Source organism: Hypanus sabinus, chromosome 1 (genome assembly GCF_030144855.1).
Source record: "Hypanus sabinus isolate sHypSab1 chromosome 1, sHypSab1.hap1, whole genome shotgun sequence".
In the NCBI taxonomy this organism is placed as follows: Eukaryota; Metazoa; Chordata; class Chondrichthyes; order Myliobatiformes; family Dasyatidae; genus Hypanus; species Hypanus sabinus.
The window spans coordinates 100,451,178-100,475,091 of NC_082706.1; the positions used below are offsets into that span (position 1 = coordinate 100,451,178).

Below are 23,914 nucleotides of genomic sequence, written 5' to 3' on the forward strand. Positions count from 1 at the left end.
TTTCAGGTTTACTACATCCTTGATTACTTTGCTTTCATATTAGCATATATCCCTCCAGCTACTTTAATCTCTTTATCCATCTTTTAAAATACTTTCAGTGCTTAAAGTTTCTTTATTGAAGGCAACATAAACCAGGGAACACAAATTGAGTTTGGGGCATGAGACTTTTGCAATAAGACTCCATAGAACCCTGGTATGTGAATGTTGTGGAAAAACCAACAAGAAAGGAGCAAATAATTCCACCATAAGCCACTTATCAGCAAAACATTAGAGGTCAAGAGCAGAATATCATCCCAATCTTTGCAAGGTCCATGAGAGCTCCAGGGACATATAAAATTAATTCCATCATTATTTTGATCAACAACCTGCATTGTTTGTGTCATATTTGGCAAAGAAACATAGTTATCATACCTGGAGGGTTGGTCTATTCAAGTTTGTTGAATGAAGGCTATAATTGTACAAGTAGCTGGTATTTTACTGCACGCGTGATGCACTGGAATTGACAAAACATTCTATCCTTCATGGGAAGCAAAATATATTTCAGGTGTTTTACATTGCTTTTACAAATGCAATACTTTCCTGATTGTCATAAGAAATATAGTCTAGCACTAATCTGCTAATCTTCCTCTGCTTCGCATCTTGGGTACATCATGTGAGTGAATTCCCAATACATCAAATACTCATATCCTCATAATCAACGTTCAACTTTTCGCCTTCATTATCAGACCTGAAAATTTCATTACTAAAAAAAAATTCCCACCGTCACCTCACCCTTCTTATGTCTAATCCATTCCAGGCCCATAACCTTAAGGTATCCATTCTCCTCCACTCCTGGTCTCTGTGAATTCCTGATACTATCCTAACCATTAACTGGTTCAGCTACTTCTGTCTGGCAAATGCTACTGCAGCATAAAAGCCAGGACCAATAGGCTATGGGACAGCTTCTTTCTACAAGCCATTAGACTTTTGAATTCACATGTCTGTACATTGCAACGGAGTCATAACACAAAATTTTTTACTTCCTCACATTGTGGGATGGATGTAAGTTTAAAACAAATTCTAGATTTAAATAAATTCCATCTTAGAGTAAGTAAAATACTCAACATCCTTCCAATGTTCAAAATTCCCCCAAAGTTTTCTGCTGCCTGGCCTTAACCCTCAACCCAACCCTTCGCATTTTCTTTAAAATGCAGCCGAAGGCTTTTCTCACTTTGACCAAAGTTTGGATCATTTGTCCTAACTTCTTATTAATCCAAATCATCTAAACCACAATCCTGTGATTACGGGATGTCTGCTGGTACTAAGTTTTTGTGTTGATGCTTAGAAATGAAGGGGTCCTTTGTTAAATGCCGAAACACTGACTTCCCTCCACTAGCAAATCAGCAAATCTTGTCAGACCGCTGGGAGCTTATCTTCCCAGCCCATGTGTCAGAGGGCAACTTCCCCTTTCAGCAACTCCAGCTCCACTTGGATCACTGAGTGAAAGGTATTTGAGTGAGGCAGTCTCCAAGCTTCATCTTGCCTCACCTGAATTTCCAACACTCAGTGAGAAACAAGGAAAAACCCAGAGCAGGGTGAGCGTTGGGCAAAGGAGGTGTCCACGAAGGTGCAGTAAGAACACTGATACATTTTAAAAATAGAACTAAAAGAGGATCGCAAAATAATTTATTTTTAATATTTCCCAGGTGACTGATGTGGAACCTTTTTGCTCCTGAAATTTATTTGAGTTCAGGTGGGAATGAAGCAAGGAAATATTACCAAGAGTTCCCTTAGCAACTGCATGAGTGTATCATCATTGCATAACCCTCATGTGCCCGGGGTCGAGTCATGCAGCATCTCCCATGTGCTAATGGTTGCTAAGTGGCTCAGAATTCACCAGGAAGCCAAGCCTATCAAATCAAACCAGAAACTTGGCGGGCTCAGGGTCTGGCAAGTGGTACATGTTGGACATCCTGCATGGTTCACTGTATACCTCCAGGCACATTAGACTGGCTAGGATTCAATATTGTCACTATTCAAGAAATAGGAGTAATCCTGGGAACTATAGATAGGTGAGTCTCCAGTCAGTGGTAGGGAAGTTAATGAAGAAGATTCTTAGAGATTGGAGTTTTGAGTATTTAAAAAAAAAAGCATAATTAAAGACAGCCAGCTTGGCTTTATGTGGAGCAAGTTGTGTCTTACTTACATGACTGAGTTTCAAATGACTTTCAAAGAAGTGACAAAGCTCACTTCTGAGGGAAGATCTGAAGATGTTGTCTATGTGGATTTTAGTAGGGCGTTTGACAAGGCCACCCATGGGAGGCTCATCCAGAAGGTTAGTTTTGTGGGATCCATAGTGAATTTACTGTTTGGATTTTGAATTGACTTGCCCATCCAAGACAGAGGGGAGTGGTCGATGGGACTTATTCTGGCTGAAGGTCTGTGATTAGCGGCATTCTGCAGAGATCCGTACAGGGACCTCTGCTGTTTGTGGTATAAATAAATGACCTGCATGAAAATGTACATGGGTGGGTTAGTAAGCTTGCAGGCCATATGGCGATTCATCTTGCTGCAGGTAACAGTGGGATGTAGATCAGTTGCAGATATGGGCACAGAAATAGCAGATGAAATTTAATCAGGCAAAATGTGAAGCTTCGTACTTTGTGAGATTAAATGTAAATGTACAGTATACTGTTAACAGCAAGACCCTTAACACTGTTAACATGCAAATAGATATTGGGATCCAAGTTCATAGTTCCATGGAAGTGTCCACACAGATTGGTAGGGTGGCAAAGAAGGCATGTTGCTTTTAGTGGTTGAAGAACTGAGTTCAAGAGTTGGGAAGTTACATTGCTGCTTTATAAAACTTGAGATAGGCTGCATTTGAAGTATTGCATTCAGTCTGATTACCCCATTAGAAGAAAGATGTGGAGGCTTTGGAAAGGGTGCCAAGGCCACTTATGAGGATATTGTCTGGATTAGAGTATGTGGGATGAGGAGAGGTCAAACAAACTTGGGTTGTTTTTCTTGGCAGAAACTGAGGAGATCAGACAGAGGTTTAAAAGATAATGAGAGGCACAGATACACCAATGAGGAGGTAGCATTTTCCCAGGTTGAAATGTCTCATATCAGAGGGCATGCATTTAAGATGAGTTCAAAGATGATGTGTGGGACAAGATTTTTTATACAAAGTGGTGGGTTCCTGGAATGTGCTGCCTTGGGTGGTGGTGGAGACAAATAAGATAGAGGCTTTCAAGTGGCTCTCATATAGACACATGAATGAGCAGGGAATGTAAAAATCTGGACATTGTGTAAAGAGAAGAAATTAGTTTCGTTGGGCATTTGGTTACTAATTTAATTAGTTCAGCCCATCATTGTGGGCTGAAGGGTCTGGTCCCATGTTGTATCATTCTGTGTTTTACTGGTCTAACATTACTAATTGTATTTGAGCAATATAATTAATTTCCATGATTGGAGGTCATTTTGGATATTTTCACCACACCCCTGACATTTGCAGCAGCATCCACCACAGATATCACACACTTTAAATATCAGCTCAAATATCAGTCATATATTATCAGGAGATCCCAGTGCAGGCTGTAAATCACTCTCTGTTGCCTTTGGATATGCATTAGTACTGAACCATAATCATTCTGTCTGGTGTGTCCACACCAGCCAATAAACAGGGCTATTTAAGCCAAACCCACTTCCGATTTCCCAATCTATAATACTTGAGGTTACAGTATATCAACAACACAATTTAAAGTGTGCTATGGTTTCTGCTTCCCCTATTCATCAGGCAACAAATTCTTGGCACCATCAATCTTTGCATTAAAAAAAATCCTCAACATCCTATCAAATCCTTTTTACCAGTTATCTTCTATCCATGCTTCTCAATTACTGATTTTCTTGCTATTGTTAGGCATTAAGAAATACTGGCACATTTCCAGGCATCTGTGCATTGCAAACTGTAATGTGATAATGATCAGATAATTTATTTTGGTGTTATTGGTTGAAGGATAAATATTGGCCAGCATACAACTATTAAAGTCATAGTTTTTCTTTAAAATAGTGGGATCTTTTATGCCCACCCAAGAGAGCAGTTGAAGCTTTGTCTTTTAGATGACACATTAAACCAAGGACACCAGAAGAAGCAAGAGTAGGTTACCAGGCCTCCCAAGCCTGACCTACCACTCAATATGATCCTGGATGATCTATGCTGGCCTCAGCTCTTTTTTGTGTAATTTCCACATAATGCAGGATTCCCTGTTCTTTGCAATATGCATCCATCTCCACACTAAATATATTTCAGAATCTAGCCTCCATCACCCTTGTGGGAAGAGAATTCCAGAGATTCACTACATTATGAAAGGAAGAAAATGACATGGATCTCAGTTTCAATTGACAGCCCTTTATTTTGTAGCTATGAGCCTTGTTCATAACTCTCCCACAAGTGAAAACATTTCAACATCTGTCAAGCTTCCTTAACATCTTCTATGTTTAAAAGGGTCACCTTTCATTATTCTAAGCTCTAAGGAATACAAACCTAAACTGTTTAGCCTATCTTGATGAGGCAAACATCTCTGGTTAGTCTCCTTTGGAATGCCTCCTTTTTAGGTAGGGGAAACAAAATCCTTTAAATATTACAGATATGATCTCACCAAAACTCTGTACAAGTGTAACAAAATCTCCTGATTCTTAAACTCCAGCCCTTTTGCAATAAAAGGCCATATCATTTGTTTTCTTAACTACTTGTTGGACCTGCCAGATATATCTTTTTGTGATTCATACATTAAAGCAACTATATCTCTCTGAACTTCACTCAGTTGTAACTTCACTCTATTTAAATAATCTGCCTTTAGATTCCCCTTGCCAAAGTGCACGCACTTCCCCCCTCATTAAACTCCGTTTGTCTACACTGGGTGAAAACTTCCCTGATGGGTTTCACCTAATCACTTGATTAATCTATCAATTGATCATTACAGAATCACAATATCCCTTCCCACCTATTTTTGGATCACCAGCAAATTTGGAAACGTTATATTTTGTTCCTTTTTCAAGGTCATTAATAAGACTGTTAGACATAGGAGTAGCATTAGGCCATTCGGCCCATCGAGTCCTAAATTCATTCTTCATTACTATTCATTGCCTCTATATCATGACGCAACTCTGTTCTGATACTTCCCTTGACTAACCTAAAATATTGAGCACCTAGTCCTAGTTACCTTGTCACTGGGTCTTTGTACATCTATTACTCATACTCTTATGTTACTATCTGTGCTGTCAACTCATCTACCTTATTGTAATACTACATGCATTTTAATAACGACCATTCAGATTTGATTTTTATATAGCTTTTGCTAACTCCCGATTATTTCAGGGTTGTAGATTTTCATTTACATTTCCTGAACCCATTTAGTCACACTTTGACAATATCCCCCTCACTGCTCTCTGCCACCATTCTCTCATTTCCTCCTGAGTTATTGAACGGCTTGTTCACGAAGACTTCCTTCCTCCTAGTCAGTCGTCTATAACAATATTTTTTAGATTAGCTGGAAAGCTAGTCCTAGCACAGTTCAGGTGAAGCCCTTCCCAATGGAACAGCTCTCTCTTTCCCTCGTATTGGTGCCAGTGTCCCATGAATTGGCTCCCATTTCTATCACGCTTCACTGTGAGCCACACATCTACTTTTCTAATTAGCTAATTTGCACAAAATTATTAATCTGGAGATAATCACCCTTGTAGTTATACTTTTCAGTTTTGTCTAGACCGCTTTATATCCCCCCTCATCAGAATCTCTTTTCTAGTCCTATCTATGTCATCCGTGTCTATAAGGAGAATGAGCATTGGATCCTCCAAAACCCTCCCCCACTCCAAGTCTTCTTCTTGGCCAGAAGATAAATCCTTGACCATCGTACCAGACAGGCAATGCAGCCTTTGGCTATCCACCTTTTTGAGAGAAAACACTATCTGTTGTCCCTTGAACTATGCTGTCTCCTTGAAAAATCACATTTCTCTCCCCCTCCCCCCGGGTCACTTGAATGTCTCCCTGTACTATGGTGTTGTGGACACTTTGCACATCCTCCACACAGTCTCCACTCTCATCCACACAGAAAGAAAGATCCTTATACCTGTTGGACAAGGGGAAGGGCTGAAGCTCCTGCCTAACTACTCTCATGATTGTTAAATGTCTTTCTTTTGCAGTCACACTATCCTGTCCCTAAGTATTCAGCAGTTTACAAATAATTAATTTAAAACTTTCCACCTATTAGACAAGGGTAAAACTGGGGCCTTTCTACAACCATCCTCAGGATCCTTCTACTTCTCTCTTCTGCAGTCACGCTGTCCTGACTTTGACCATTTGCCAATTTACAGAGAGTCTCTGAGGTGTGACAATCCCCTGGAATCTCATGTCCAGGTGATTCTCTTTTTCCCTGGTCTGTCAGAGTTTGGAGCAAGGACTTCAACTTATTGATAAGCCAGTAGTTTCTTGAGCAATCACCATTTGCTGCATATGTGGTCACTGTTAACCACAAAGGGGTTCACTCATCCCCATGCTGCCTGCCCAGCCATCTGTTCTCATTAATTAGTTGTATCTATTAGCTTAATTAATTTGTATTAGATCTCACCATTTTAAACGTGCAGAACTTGCTCACACCAAATTTCCCTGATTTGAAACACTTAACAAATCAGAAATATAAGATGAATACCCAACAATCACTTCCCTGTAGTCCTGTGACCTCACACATAATCAGGAAGAGATAGTACTCCTTCCAGAATATCTGCCCAAATTTGCTACTTGAGTCCCTGGAGTGGAGGTTGAACCCACAACCTTCTGTCACAGAGCAGAGAGAGCTACCATTGAAATAGTAATATATAAAGTGGCTATTGTAGCCCACTAACTCTTTGGAAGCAGTGACAATAAAAAAAAACAGACTGCTTGAGGAATTCAACTAGTCAGGCAACATCAGTACAAATGACATTTTAGGTTGAGATCCTTGAGTAGTTGTCCGTTTCTCTCTTCAGATACTGCCTAACTTGCTAAGTTCCTCCAGCAGTTTGCCTTTTTGGCTCCAGATGCCAGCATCTGCTTTACTTTGCATCTCCTCCAAAAAAACATGAACTGAATGCCAGTGTTTTATATGCACACACTGAGCAACTCAAAGCTGCAGAGCAAAGTGCCATTAGTTTCCAATGAAAACGCGCATTGATCTCACCACAGAGACATTGCTACACACTCACTAGAATATTAACCCTATCTGGCAGCAGCTTACATGTTTATTAACAGCTACTAGACTTCCACTCTTTTGGTGAAGATTTTAAACTACAAATATCATCCTGCTCCATAGATGTATTTAATAGGAGGTCAGATAAATATGCCAAGGATTGAAGGTCTAGTGATGAAAATGGTGGGAAGAGGAAACACAAGCAAGGATCAGAAGGACCAAATGGGCTTTTTCCAAGCTGTAATGTTGTAAACGAAACAAAGCTAGACTTAAGAGTCTGCAGAGTTTTTTAAACATCTTTAGACATCAAAAATACTTTAGATCCACTGTAATATCTGTGAAATCTTACTATTACCATAATGCAGATAACACTAAAATACAGTAAGCTCCAACAAACACAGCAAAATGAAAACAACCAAATACATGTGGAATTGATCTGTAGGCATTGGCTTGGTCTAACCAGACAATTATTAGGTCACCTTTCTTCAGCTTGGCCTCGCAGATCAACTGGCTGATTATTGAGGTGTGTTCAAGGCACCCAGAAAAACTTGGAATGCTACCTTTCTGGATGGGTGTGTTGATATAGTGGTACTCCATTAAATGCCTTCTCGCAAACACTGAGAAGAATATCTTGCACACCATGCTAAGTAAGGAAATTGTCCTAAACTGGGTGATTGGAGAAGAATCTTCTTCCTTGGGAACAATGAATCCTTCAGCCATTTTCCAGTTTGGTGGGATAGAGCCTTTAGTCCAAATCTTCCTCATTATCTTCCACAACCTCCGGAGGAGTTTTGAGCATTTCTTACGTACCATTTGGTCCTGGGGTGGCTGATAACTTTGCTCTCTTGATGATACCGCAGACCTTCTGCAACGTTCAGCTCAGTTTCTGAGATTTTTGGTTGGAGGAGTGTTGGAATTGAATTCTAGTCCCTGATTCCTACGGGGATTGCTGCCTGATTCCCACAGTAATTCTTCCACCTCCTGCTTTGAGCTGGTTAGGGTGCCAGACTTTTGTTGGCTGAGAAGAGCGTTGGTGAACCTGAATGGGTTTTTAACAAACTGCGCTCTCTTCTTTTTCTTCCTTTTTCACACAGCTGTTCCGCAATTTGCTGGTCAGATCTTTGAAACCTTCTTTTTCATCAGGCAAACTGCTTTTGAATTGTTTGTTCAGGGTCTTTATCTCGCTTCTCAGCTGGTTAATCTCCCTTTCCTTCCTACTTGGTTGCCGTAATGGTTTAGGATCCCCTTTCTTCTCCATTGGGCTGAATCATTCTTTAACAAAGTTGAACACAATGGCTATGAGGGAGTTGATTTATCTGTAGACAGGTCCTGCCAGTTCAAATTCCAAGGTCCAATCCAGGTTATCATCAAACTGCTGCCAAGATACATTGTCTGATGATGTAGACCTTCTGATCCTCTCTTTCCTTGAAGAATGGATTAGGGTGTCAGAGGAGGCACTTGGTCTCTTCTTTGCCACTGGGGCAGCTCAGGTGCGGAGAGATCAGTTCTGTGGGGTGCTTCCTGGCTGGAGTTCTCCATCGTCTCACCAGATGCTGAATCCATCTGTTGCACCTGAGCTGCCTTCGTTCCACAGTTGGACCTGCTATGATGTATCTTGAGGCCTTTGATGTTTTTACAGATTTTACTGTAATGGCATAAGAACATAAGCAATAGGAGCAGGAGTAGGCCACCTGGCTCATCGAGCCCGCTCTGCCATTCAATAAGATCATGGCTGGTCTAGCCATGGAGTCATCTCTACCTATCCGCCTCGCCCCATATCCCTTAATTCCCCTATTGTGCAAAAATCTATCCAACCTTGTCTTAAATATATTTACTGAACATGGCACTTTACAATGAATGCCTCCCCGGTCACTGCTGTTTGCTCGAGCCTTCTTGTTATCAATAAATAAAGTCAAAGACTGTTAAGTTATCAGTGAAGAGCTACTGGCAGCACAGAATGTTCTCTTGTTGCTTATTTAACTGTGAGGCTCCATCTTTGGAGCTGATTGTATTAACAAGGCAGGAAATCTGGGTTTTGCAAACAGAGTGCTTCTATATTGAATTACAGGTAACAAGTGTGCAATCGACTTGCTGGTTCAAGCTTATGAAAATCTCCCTGCATGGATATATGACATACAGGAAATCAATTAGATATTAAAAGCAATTGTTTCTGAATACTGATTAAATAGTCGATTAACTAATTTAAAGACTGCAAGTGTATTAAATCCTTGTATCAACAGTTAGGCATGCTTCAGTATAACAGGCACTGTGTTATGTAACCTCTTTTACAAAGGAAATAATTTCTCTCCGCTTGTTCAATCAACTCTTTTAATCACCACCGACACTTCAGTTTATTTTAAAGTTTGCTACGTATTCCATACTCTATGGAAATATTAGCATGAGCAGACAAAATACCCCCTTGAGTTTCTCTATTGTCCACATACCTTCATTCCTTAAGAGACCAAAACATCTACTTCAGCTTTGAAGATATTCAATACCTGAGCATGACTCTCTGTGGTAGCATATTACATGTGTTGATACTTCCAAGACTTTATTCCTGGCTTTGCCCTGAAAAATCACATTCTCAGTGTGGTGGTCAAAGAAGCAGTAAGAATTTGAAAAGATACTGTGAAGCTACAGCAATTAACTTTTCACCATTCGTGCTCTGCTCTTATATGCTCCTGCTAAGTGGGCTCGAAATCCTCAAAGTTTATTCCACACGTTTTGTCTCTATTTTGGGCAGTCATGGGCCATGGTTTCTTACAAGTCACTAGAGAAGCTGCACTGCAAGATAGCGCTGGAGTATGATGACTTGTTGCAAGCTGATCACTACAGATCTACTCCTTACTTGTATTTTTTAAATCTAAATTCTATAACTCTGAGAATTACTAGACTCTATTCTTCATTCTGTGATTGTTTTCCTTTGTATTACCTCAATGTACTGTTGTACTGAAATGATCTGTATGGATGACATAGAAAGCTTTTCACTGAAATTTGATGCATGTGACATTAATAAACTAATTTACCAATCCTGATGGACATTTGCATTTAAGTTCATTGCTCACCTACACTTAAAAACAAACTGTGACAACCTCAAAACTTTCCATACTCAATTTTTAAACCAACCTGAAAAATCCACAATGGGAAGGTGAAGTGGAAGCTTAATTGTGATTCAGAACAGATCCTAGGAGCTGTCAATACCAAGAAAATGTTAAGAGATTTATGATCAAAAAGAGCAAGATCGCAAATTATTGAAACTGATGGAATGATGTTCATTTTTCATTGTAAGCAATTAAAAAAAACTTGAGATTACTCTAAATACCATAGACTACATTTATCAGTGAGAAAAACCTTTGCAATTTGTATTGCAGGATACAGTTCTGAAACTTCAAATTTAATATATGGTTTACAGTATAAATTAGTTATTTTAACCAAAACAGAAGGTTGGGGTATTAAGTGGCAATGGTAGTGAAGTCTTAAACTGTTGGAAAGTGCAGATCTTCTGTATTTATTTTGTGATCGTTTTGAAGAGTAAAAGTCTTCCTGGACTGGTTGGACTGAAAAGGAAGTTTTCATCTCATAAAATTCCATGAAGTCAGTGTAATACAGCATGAAAATGGCCTCTTGGCCTAATTTGTCAATGCTGACCAAAATGCCTTCCTCAACTAATCTCATTTGCCTGCATTCGGCCTATATCACCCTCTGCTTTTTTAAAATCTCAAGCAGCATATACAGGATGAATATGCACAGTCTTTCTCCCCGGGTTGGGGTATCATAAAGTAGAGGGCAGATATTTAAGGTGTAAGGGAGGAAAGATATTTATTAGGAACCTGAAGGGCAACTTTTTCCATCCAGAGAGTAATCAGTACCTAGAATAAGCTGCTGGAGGAAGTGGTTGAGGTAGCTCTGTTAACAGCACTGTCTTCAATAGGTAGTATGTAGGTAGGAAAGATTTAGGGGTATACGACCCAAATACAGGCAAATGGGACTAGATTAGATTGGACCTTTGGATATAACCATATAACAATCACAGCACGGAAACAGGCCATCAGGCCATATATGGACCAAAAGGCCTATCTCTGCACCATACGTCTATGACTCTATAAACCTTTCTCCTCCATGTTTTATCTGTACATTTTTAAAATGAACTTATTGCTTCCCAGTTTCTCTGGCAACTCATTCTATATATTCACCACTCATTGTGTGAAAAACATACCGCTTCAGAGACTATTATAAATACGTAAAAGTATGATTGCTTACTATGGACTATACACAGTCAAGCTCCTGTAATATTATTGTTTACAACTCTGGTGTACAACTTACATCCATTCTTCGGAAGGCAGAACTAGTTTCACATTTCCCTCTCTTTTTTATTGGAAATTATCTTAATTGCACATTTGAAAATGAATCACAATTAAAACAAAAATAAACAAAATCTTTTCAATGCAGAGGAGTGAAAGTGGGCAAGGTGTTACTAAACTCTGCTCTATGATGGTGGTGCAGGGGTTAAGAAGCTGGATTGGAGACCTGAGTTCAAATCCCACCTCAGCAGCTGTGGAATTGGTAGGGTTTATTTAATTTTCTGCTAGTGTGGTAGTGGAGAGGTGGATACATTAGCGACGTTTAGAAACACTTTGATAGACTTATGGATGATAGAAAAAAGAAGGGTTATGTAGGAAAGAAAGTTCAGATTGATCTTAGAGTAGGTTAAAAAGATTGTAATGTGCTGTAATGTTCTATGTCTAAACTGCAGTGATAAATTTGGTTCAAGAACTGAATAGACAAAGGAAAGTAACCATTCTTGAAACTAGTTGTGTGGGAATTCAGGCTTCTGTACCAATTGCTCAATGATAACTAAAAAAAAGATAGTGTGACCTGGATGATGATGTTTCCTTCTTGAATCAATACCTTCTGTAGATACTACAATGATGGGATGTGATATGCCCGCGATAAATTAAGGCAGAGTTCACTACTCACTGTAGCTTCTTAGGTTCCTGCACGCTTGAATTGCTGTACCAGACCATGATGTAAGAGTACATTGATAGAAGTTTGTTAGAGTGTTCAATGACATCTGGACATCCTTAACCTTCTAAGAAAGTAAAAATGCTGGCATGCTTTCCTTACCATTGCGTCTATGTGCTGGGCTCAGGATTAGGATATCCAATATGTTAGTGGACAAGAATTTAAAGCTGCTGACTCTCTCCAACACTGATTTCCCAATACAGACTGGCTCATGTTTGCCTTCCTTTCCCTTCGTGAAGTCAGCAATCAGCTCTTTAGTTTTGTTGACATTGGACAAGATGTTATTTTTGCAGCATCACTCAACAAGATGACCTGCCTTGCTCTGGTAAACTGATTCGCCGCCACCTGGCAAATCTGAAGGTGGCATTGGTGCTGTGCTTAGCCATACAGTCAAACACATACAGAGAGTACAGCAGAGACCGCAGCATGCAGCTTAGTACAACTTGATAATACTTTGCCTTGCATGTTGTATTACTTTGCAGGTGAGTAGGGTATCAACAATAGTACTCAAACAATTCTTAGTAATTCTCAGACAGAGAAGACAAAATTTGATTTGAGTGTCTGTGCTCAGATATAGGGGTGGGTGGGTGGGTGTGTGTGTTTGTGTTCGTTTGTGTTATTGTATGCAAATCATGGCATTGGTTATTGACTTGCGCTTTTGACAGCAGTACAGTGATGGAGATAAATGAAAACACAGTAGTATTCTCATCACTGTCCCACATTCACCAATAGTTAAAGCTAGAGATAGGCTTTAACTAGACTGTACACCTTAGAAGAGAAATGAAACCCTCAATATTCATTTTAGAACACAGTTCTCCTCAACCTTAACATCCAATTGGGTTGGTTTACTAATTATATCCTTTCTTTTCCCTCTGTAAAGAAACAGTCTCTGTAGCTCACAGTTCCAGCTATCACCTGCTTGCGCTGCTTCTGCAGATCAATAGTGCCTAGTTAAGTGGATGAAAAGGCTAAATGTGACTCTCGTTTGCAATGCCAGGGGTTATTCAGCTTTTAAGTGGTACTCTTGTGCTTCATCTCAGCAAGCTCAAATCAACTCCCAGGTGGTCTGGACTTTGTAAGTTATTTTATTATTAAGGATCTGTCATTCCTTTTTACTTCGCTACCTCAATACCGCAATAGGTTACAGTTAGACTGCTTGCATAACCATCATGCAGAAAATCTACATTATCCTCCAAAGCTGTTGGTCATACATCTCATACAGCAAAACCGACACTGGTTTTAATGCAAGCAAAGATCAATAAATATTAACCTTTTCTGACACTTCCTACACTGATACTTTATCAGCTACTGTCAAGTTTTACAATAAAAAGCTAGTGATACATTGCATTTTTTAAGCTAAGAATCAATGATAGATTAGAAAATCAATGTAGATTAGCAAAGATTCAATATTAATTACTTTTAAAAAAAAGACAATGAACGACACGCAAGAAGAATTCTAGCTGTAAGATAAAAAAACTGTCCTGGTGCTGTGGCATTAATCAAATCTCCCATTTCACATTAATATTTCAGGATTACATTAAATGCTACAAAAGGGTGCACACATAGGGGAAAATGTTACAATCTACATAGAGCCTGCTACTGTCTTCTAAGTAAGTTAATGCATGGCTGCATTAGTTTCCTGCATTACAAAAGAGCCTGCACTTCAAAATAAAGTTTATTGGCTCTATAGTACTTTAAGGTGTCCTAAGGCCATGACAGCCAAAAAGAAAAGATGCAGTTTTCTTTAGCTTTTAAGTAATAATGCGTTAAGAGACCATAAACCACAGCAACAATATAAAACATCAACACATGGGCAAAATCTGTGTTGATTATGGCAAATGGAGGCAGTAATTGGAGGGCAGCTGCATGTGTGGAACTGATTAAGTGATGATGCCATCACATCTGGCATTCCCCTGCATCACCGGACTCTCTATAAAAACCAATGACGGAGCACCATCAGACTTAGCATAGTCATTCAGCATGGAAACACCCTCTCTGGTCCATCAAGTCGAAAAATGCCAGGCATCCATTTACACTAATCCATTGTACTCTCCACACTCCCATCAATCCCACCCAGTTTCTACCCCTCACCTACACATGAGGAACAATTTACAGAGAATAATTAACCTATCCACAAACATACCTTTGGGACACAGTAGAGTCTCAGAACACACAGAGGAATGCATGTGGTCACAGGGAAGATGTGCAAACTCCACGCAGTTAGCACTTGTGGTCTAGAACGAACCCTAGTCACTGGAGCCGTAAGCTGTACTACTCTGAATTAGGATAAGACCCCGTTTACTTCCGTAATGTTTGAAAGCAGGGAGGGTAATTATTTTTAAACCAATTATATAGCCTGTATTATAATGATTATGTTCCATGTGATACAGATTGAACTTGCTGGTGAGCTTTATTCTGGAGAAGTGGTAGGCAGAAAGTGACATAACTGAACTCTTTTTAAGAGTATAGAGTGAATAGATAGAGTGGCCGCAGACCTTTAGGAGCAAGCTTCACATTCTGAGAACACCCTCAATAAATCTCTGGAATTCCCCTATGATACTTAATGGTTATTTCCTGCCCTCAAATTTTGCCTTCCTAAAAATTTTCCCAAAGAGTGGTTAAAACGTGGAACTCACTACTATAGGGAGTTGTTGATATAAATTGCAGAAATGTGTTGAGGTAAATGACGGAAATATAAACCGGCATATGGTGTGTTGGCTTTCATTAATTGGGGGTTTGAATTCAAGAGCCTTGAGATAATGTTGTAGCTCTGTAAAACCCTGCTTAGACCACACTTCGTATAGTGAATTCAGTTCTGGTCCCCTTTATCAGAAGGATGTAGAAGCTTTAGAGAGAGTGCAGAGGTGATTTACCTGGATTAGAATGCATGTTTTATGAGGATAGGTTGAGCGAGCTAGAACCTTTTCCTCTGGAGTGAAGAAGGATGAGAGGTGACTTGATAGAGGTATGCAAGATTATAAGTAGCATAGATCGAGTGGATAGCCAGAGACATTTTCCCCAGGGCAGAAATGGTTAATACAAGGAGGCATAATTTCAAGGTGATTAGTGAAAAATACATGGAGAATTGGAGGTAAGCGTTTTATACAGAGAGTGGTGAGTGCGAGGAACATGCTGCCAGGGGTGGTGGTGGAGGCAGATACATTAGGTGCAGTAAAGAACCCTGAGATAGGCACATGGATGATAGAAATATAGAGGGCTACGTAGGAGGGAAGGGTTAGTACATCCTGGTTAAATGGATGCTTAGCATTCTTAGACTTGATGGACCAAAGGGGCTATAGTATTCTATGTTCTTTAAGGGCATGCTGATGGGCTGGGATAATGAGAGCTGGCAGCCAGTAGAACTAGAGCATATAAGATTTGAGCCAAGCAGGGTGTTTCTCTGCTGTCAATCTGATCAAAATCATAGATCTACAACCTATCAAATATTTACTTCTCCCTTCAGAAGGAACAAAGCAAAAATCATTCTTTTCATTGATTTGGTGCTTTCTTGTATCTCGGCAATGAATTCAGTCATTAATTTACCAAATGACAACAGAGCTTAAGTACATCAGTTGTAAAATTCATATACAGCGAGAATACTTTGAACATCAATGCAGCATATTTCAGATTTATTTAAAAATTTTAAGTTAAGGAGTTACCATATCCTCTTCATAAATAAAATGTCCTTTGATTTTAAATGTCATACTTAGATACTCTAACCAAAATTCTCTAGTACTAAACCAAGGGTAATTAACTGGTAGAAGGCTGACATGCATGTTGTGTGTGTGTGTATATATATATATATATATATAAATATAATGGGTTTAAGTAATGTAGTAACAACCCTAAAAGCATTTAAGCATTTCTTACTTAGGATAGGAAGATAGGCAGATAGTGCAATGAAAGTGCGTCATTCTGCTTCCTAAGAGTTCAAACCTTTTTTTCCTCAGGTGCATATTTTATTTAAGACACATACTATAAACTGGGTAGTTTTTCTTGACAGATGTGTGTTCAAGCTGTCAATCAAACCAACAGTTGTGTGGAAGACTAGGTTTTCAACTGTGATACAACTAACCAGTCTCATTTGACAGCCCAGCCAGAAAGTAATAAAGCTCTGGGCTTAAAAGAAAATGTTTGCTGTTTTAACAATTGGTGGGCAAAATAGAGAAGCATACAGAAATACACAATAGTCTTGATATTTGTTGTAATTAATATATTATTTTTAACACTTTATAAATGTCCACATTGCAAATTCAATTCAGCTTTCAAGTGAAGACATAGACTATGGTTAGGACAGAGTACTCTGTATTTGGCCCAGTGCTATTTTTTAAAAATTGACAATATCTCTATCAATGTGATAGGTAATGAGCAGGTCTATATAACTGAAAGATGCTGTTCTCTGCTCTTTTCATGGCTCTGCATAATTGCCTTCTGCATTTTTCTGTGATTTTACTGAACCATTATGGAACACCCTGAGTTCAAGACAAAGATGACTGCTCTTCTCTCGCCACTGGAAGTATACCTGACGGCCAGGTCAGTCTTTGCATAGTTGATCCTCAATGTCAAGGAAATCCTTTCCAAAAACTTATATTGTAATTATTTGGCAATGCAACACATTAGGACATCCTGATTGTTCAACTGAAGCAATGAGGCCTCCATGTTAATTTACAAGTGCTTCATATTATAGGAGAGTGTTCTGAATTCTGTAGGAAATAAGCTTTATTGGGTGATAATTCAGCTGGAAAGTTGTCAAATGATGTGATGGCATGCAATTTTTTTTCTGAAAGTTGTGAGAGAGAGAAAAGGAAGTGACAAAGAAAAGAAGTAGAGAGAAAGAGACTAAAAGGGAGAGAAAAATGACTACTTACAGCTTGAAAATTAAACCTTTTCTTTTCCTAATCTTTTTATATGTAAAGCATCATTTTTAAATGAGTTTAAGTGTTCAACTCTTCTATAAAATGTACTTTAAAAAAAAAATTCTCAGCCTGTAAGTGGCTTCTGTCATTTTGAGAAATTAAACTCATATAATAACATCCAAAAAAACAGGCTATTTACCCTTTCAAAAAAACAGTGAAGTCAACAGAACCAAAGTTTGGAATTGGAGTTCAATGTGAAAAGTTAATATATTGCACATGGCTCAGCAATGACTAGTGTCATTGTAGAGTGTGACTTTCCTCTCTAATTGTTGTATTTATTGCTGACCGATTTCAATTACATGCTAGAACGCTGTAGAATCACACCTCCCTTCATTAATGTCCATTATAGATGCCTATTCCGATAGTAATATTGCACAAATAGGAAAGAAAAGGAGACATATTAGATTGATTTGGTCTTTCAAATCCATGTGAAGCAACAAATGAATTGTAGGTTTTACGGATTCACAGTAGGGGTGCAGAGATAGCCTGGTGGAAGCAATGAGCGAATTTATGTTCTTACCTAAAGTCCAGTTCTAAACCATTAACAGAAAGATGACTGCTATCCCATCATGTTGCATACATAAGAAAAGTATAGGATTTTCAGTCCTGAAGGATCACTCCACAATGTCCAAGTTTTGATCATTGAATTCCATATGCAAATGTAGCTTCAAACAAAAGATGTACCTCTAGTCCCCATTTTCTTTGAATACAATTTTGTGTAGTTGTTTTAAAAATAATGCACATGGGGAAGGAGACTGAGTAAGGGCACTTGTCTGGGCCAGACTATTAAAGGGGAAAGGTGAAATGAATTGTCATCCAACAGCAAACCCAACAGTCTGTATCAGGAATACTGAAAAGCTGAAGCATTAGTACTTTGAGAAAGGTCAACCTTACCTGCATGGAGATATGCCAGATCTGGATTCTCAATGTCAGGATGAAGCTCCTTGAGATGGTTCCGAAATTCTAACGGTACGTTGGTTCCATACTCGCACTTTGGACAATTGTACATCAGTACACCCTCGTGTTTGCCCGTATGTAGGATGTGCTTCCGAATATTCTCTGCACAGTTTGACCTAAGCAGGGTTTTCAGAAAAAGAATCATCAATCTCCAAACAAGCTTATTTGCTATCATAATGTTAATTCTTTCCAGAAGATGCAAGTCCTCCAGCACTTTGGATTTATAAAACAGTCTATCAAACAATGCATAGGAAAAATACATATGACATGAAATTAAACATCCAAAGCTGAAGGCGGAACGGAAATTATATACACTGTATAAAAATCCAGCTCATGTGGTCATGAGCTAGTGGTACAACAATTACTAAGCCTTATGTTGTTATTAAGTAAAAGTCTGCAAAAAGCGGCCATTAAAGATAAATGAAACATTTGAAATAAAAATAACAATTTGCATGTTAATACATTTTCCTTTCCACAGAAATATTGTTACTGCATGTAAATTAATAGAGTAAGATTTCAAATCTTCTGGTTTCATCCTGGAGCCTCCAGGAATTAATCTCCTGGGCGTAACTCCAAGTAAAATCAGAAGAATCAGCGGGAAATGTTAACGTTGAATCTGCTTATCTTTTACTAAGAGCTCTTGCTTCATGCTGAATGTTAAAATGGCATCTTGGCTCTTCCTATGATCCCATTTCCTGAATAAAACTCTTAATGCTTGACCCTCCACACAGATGCAGAACTGGAAAATGTCCAATCAAAGCAAGTAGCCCATTATATCAGATACACCCGAGACTTGCCCTTTCCACCTGAAGTCACAAGTACTTGACCCTTTGATCTTTTGGATTTATTTCAAGCTGTTAACACATCATTTCTCTATTTGTTGGAATAGCATGCTTAATTCCAGAACCTAAGCCCAATTTAAACAAGTCTAAGGCAAGTAATTCATTCCACACTAGTAGCTGAAAACACATGCTATATTAGTGACTACAATTGAATAGTTTTTTTTTGGGAAAGAACAACATACCGGACATTGTTAGTACCACATAATGGAATGGGGATGAACTTTTTTGTATGCCCTTTAAATACTTTAATGCTAAGAACTAAAGATTGTAAATTAGAATATTCAAGGATAAATCAAAAATGATTCAGAGGTCACCTGTATTTTTAATTATTCTTATTCTATACCTTTACAGCACGGATAAAAGTTAATTTTATTATTGACATAAAATGCACGAAATACATAAAATTATTTTATGGTATTAATGTATAAAGCACAGAGAGCTGTTGATACATTCCATTTCATGTTTTATTGTTTTAAAACATTGAATCACAATGGATTTAATTAGGCTTTTTTGACACTGATTAACAGAAAAAGACTCTTTTGTGTCAAGGTGAAAACAGATTTCTACAAAGTGATCTAAATTAATTACAAATATAGAACACAAAATAATTGACCACATAAGTATTCCCCCCCCCCCCACTTTAATATAACACACCAAATTATCACCTGTGCAGCCAATTGGGATAGATGTCACATAATTAGTGAAATTGAGATCTGTTTTTGGAGACCTGTGTACAGTCAAGGTGTTTCAATTGATTGTAGTAAAAATACACCTGTATCTGGAAGGTCCAAATGCTGGTGAGTCAGTATCTTGGCAAAAACTACAGCATGAGGACAAAGAGCACTCCAAAGCAACTCCACAAAAAAGTTACTGAAAAGGATAATCAGGAGATGGATACAAGAGCATCTCAAAGCCGCTGAATATCCCTTGAAGTATGGGCAAGTCAATAATCAAGAAATGGAACGAATATGGCACAGCTGTAAATCGGCATAGAGTAGGCCGTCCTCAAAAACTGAGTGGCCATGCAAGAAGGGTCAATCAGGGAGACCACCAAGAAACCTATGACAACTCTACTTACAAGCTTCAGTAGCTGAGACAGGAGAGACTGTAAATACAACAACAGTTACCCAGTTGCTTTACCAGTCACAGCTTTATGGGAGAGTGGCAAAGAGAGAGCCTTGAGTTTGTGTGGAAAATACAAACAATACATGGTGGTGGCTGCATCATGCTGTGGGGATGCTTCGCTGCAGCAGGCCCTGGAAGGCTTGTGAAGGTAGAGGGTAAAATGAATGGAGCAAAATACAGGGAAATCTTGGAGGAAAACTTGATGTAGTCTGCAAGAGAACTGTGACTCAGGAGAAGATATGTTTGTTTTCACTTTGACACAAAAGAGGCTTTTTCTGTTGATCAGTGTCAAAAAAAGTCCAGTTAATCCACTGTGATTCAATGCTGCAAAACAATAAAACATGAAAACTTTCAAGGGAGGTAAATACCTTTTATTGGACTGTAATCAAGTACCATAATTTAGGCTTACACTCTCAGTGCTATTACAGAATGCTGCAATGTCAGTGGTACTGTTTCTCAACAGTGTTAAATGAAGACCCAGGTGGACAAGAAACGTTTTACATTACTTCAAGAAAGAGCACAGGAGTTCATGCCAGTGTCCTTGAGTCAATACGATTCTGCAGTACAAATTAACTGGTCCAAAGGTGCATTAATGTTTGTTGGAGCTTGCAGTGACTAACCAAACTAGGGAGTCATGCTTCCTGCACTATAGCAGTGGTTACTCTTCTGAAATGCTTCACAGAATGGAAACATCTCACAATGTCCCATTCAATTTTATCAGCAAAGCATGTATTTTATTGCATCTTTGGAACAATAAAGTAAAAGTTGATCCACTTCAGTCATTTTGCCTCTTCTTTCTTATTCTTTCCTCACTCTGTCTTCTGCCTCCATGAAGTGAACCCTTGTCTTTGGTCAAAAAAAGACCCGATCCCACATATATTGATTTTTAAGGTAAGGAACATGAACTTGTCAGTATCTGCGTGGCACCTCTCTGACATTCCTAGGCCATTACTCTTTGGAGGTTTGCCCTTGGAAACTGTTTCTGCTTCCCCTGTCTTTCCTGAATTGGCTGAAGCTAACAAAGATTAATGAGACTGCAATTTAGAAGTTTTCTGAGAAAGATCATCCTTCGCTAAATGTTTACTATTGCTCATCAAGAACTGAATGTGAATGGATTCTGGAGGGTCAAATCTTGCAGCTGATATGCCTTAATTATCCCTTATTAATAAAATATTGAGCCACAATAGTAAGTGTGCAAAAAAAAAATGAAATAGAGGTAACATTTCAGATTAAAGACCCTTCACAGATCATTGTTTCTGTTGCCATAGATGCTGCCTGACCTGATAATTTATTTCCAGTATTGTGTTTTTATTTCAGACTGTGCAATATATTTAATTTTCAGCATTAAAGAGTGTGGTACTCTCCCCAGATATTCATTATCTTCCTTTAGTAATTCATTAACAATATCCAAAGAGGAGGAAAAGACAGGAATATAAAAATGTATTTCTTAAACCTCTGTTACGTTCTTTTATTAGCTGTATCTGAACTTGCAAATCACCTTACGTGCTTCCCATCTGACAAGGATTCAATTTTAAAATTACCAACCATTTTTTTTTGGTAATCCCTACGTGACTCTCATCTGCCTCATCTCTGTAACCTCCTCCAGATGTACAACCTGGCAAAATCCTCACGCTCCTCCTATTCAGGCCTCTTGATCATCTGCCAAGTTTACTCCTTCCACTAATGGCAGCTGTTGCTTCAGTTGCCAAACCCCTAAGCTCTGGGATTCCCTTCCAAAACCTTAACATTTTACTTCTTTAAAACACTCCTTCAAAACCACTTATGACCAAGCTCTTAGTCATCTGGCCTGACAACACTTTCTGCAATTTACTGTCAAAAATATTTTATTTTGATGATACATCCTGAATATCTTAGACTTCCAGCTACATTAAAGGCACTATGCAAATGAAGAGTCTTGATGCAGGGTCTTGACCCAAAACCTCAACCACCTTTTTGCCTCTACAGATGTGCTTGAGTTCCTCCAGCACTTTTTTCCTGCTATAAATGCAAGTTGTCATTTCATGTAATTACCTTTTTCCTAAGGATCTTTAGAGCACAAGTTGTGAAATTAGTATAAGAATTGTGGAATAATTTACATCTAATGGTGTTTGGTCATTTTAAGCATACATCATTCAATATGGTATTCTACTCAAATAAGTCATTATTATACTATGTGGAAATTGTTTCCATTCTTAATCCAAGTCCTTATTGCATTAATCTATGTAGTAAATACTGCATATTATACAACTAGATACGTTTAACGGCACAGTGGTGCAGTTAGTAGAACTGTCTCACAGTGCAAGAGGCCGAGACTCAGTTCTGACCTTGAATGCTCTGGTTCCCTCCAGGACCCCAGAGTTTCCTCCCACCAGCTATTCTGATCTATAGATCAAAAAATTTATTGACCACTGTAAATTGCTCCTCCTATGTGGAAAAGTAATCAAATCTTGGGGAAGTTGATGTGAACTTGAGGAGAATTAAAATAAAATGGGTTGTAGGGTTAGTATAAGTGGGTTGGCATAGATATGTAGGCTAAAAGGCTTTTTTCCATCCCTCTATAACTCTACAACAGTTGAGTGAATCAATTGTATTTGAAATCTTGCATCATCAGCTCCTTTGCCATTAACTTCTCTCCTGACTTCCACCCATCCCTCTCTGCTCTTTTCCCTTCCTCTCTCTAGGCTTGCTTGAGTATCTACTATATTTTCAGCACCAGTGAAAGATCAGTGACCTCAAAGATTAATTCAGTTTCTCTCTTCAGAAATGTTGTCTGATCTAACAAACACTTCCAGCAGTTTTTTTTTCTGCTCCTGTTTCCAAATTCTACAGTTTTTTGCCTTTGAAACTATGACAGAAGCTACTGTTAAAGCATCAGTCAGAGTGTGCTTATAACTGCTGTAGGATGAATTGATCCTGTTAAAATAATTCAAACTGCATGCAAAGGATAGACACCACAATATAGAAACAAAACTCAGTAATCCCTAAAATGCAGGGAATGATTCAGCAGCAGTGCAGATGTCATTGACTGCTCACCCTTTAGATACCTAAACAGATTTGGATCATAAAGTCTTTAAGTTTTTGAATTACAGCAAGTAGTTTTAATTCCTGAAGAGCATCAAAGCTGATGTGTTGGAATAACTGAGTATAGAGCTAAATAAAAAATACATATCAACAATTTTCACTTATATTGTCACTTCAAGTCAGTAAAATGCACCACTGCATCTCAGTGGATCATTAACAACTAACATCTGAATTCAGCATTCAAATGTACTGGTAAGAAAGAAGGATAAAGGATAAATCATCGACAGAGATACAGGTCATAAAATATTTTAATGTACAGAAGCTGGATGGGAAAGTGGGAAATTACTGGACAAATGATTGTATTAAAAGCAGATGCTTTAACAATGGCTTATGTGGTGGTTTAAAAAGCAAAATGCTGCAGAAATCAGAAATAGGAGCAAGAAATACTGCTGCAAATGTTCATTGCACCAGATAGCATTTGACAAAAGAGAAACACGATTAAAGTTTGAGGTCAGTGATCTTCCATCACAACCAGAATTGGTTTTATTATCACTGACTTATATGACTTGAAATGTGTTTTTGTGCAGCAGCAATAGGGTGCAAAAGCATAAAGTAACTATAAATGACCAAATAAGTAGTGTAAGAGGGAGTAAAGGTAGCAACGTGGTAGTGTTCATGGACTGTTCATGAATCTGTTTGTAGAAAAGGAAAAGGACAGGGCAGTGGGATAACAGGACCTACCATTTTAACCCAGTACAACATCCAAAGGTACTTTTCAGGTACAGAATCAGACAGGGGCATGCAAGTACATATTTGCAAGTTGACC

General features: G+C 38.5%; 1 protein-coding gene across 2 annotated transcripts in view; it reads right to left on the reverse strand.

Moving 5' to 3' along the window:
* Positions 1-23,914, reverse strand: part of LOC132395800 (zinc finger protein 407-like) — a 469,731-nt gene that overhangs the window by 83,224 nt on the left and 362,593 nt on the right. For both annotated transcript variants that reach the window (XM_059972857.1, XM_059972868.1), the window contains exon 8: positions 18,038-18,216. In XM_059972857.1, the coding sequence (XP_059828840.1) occupies positions 18,038-18,216 (179 nt within the window). The remainder of the gene's footprint in view (positions 1-18,037; positions 18,217-23,914) is intronic.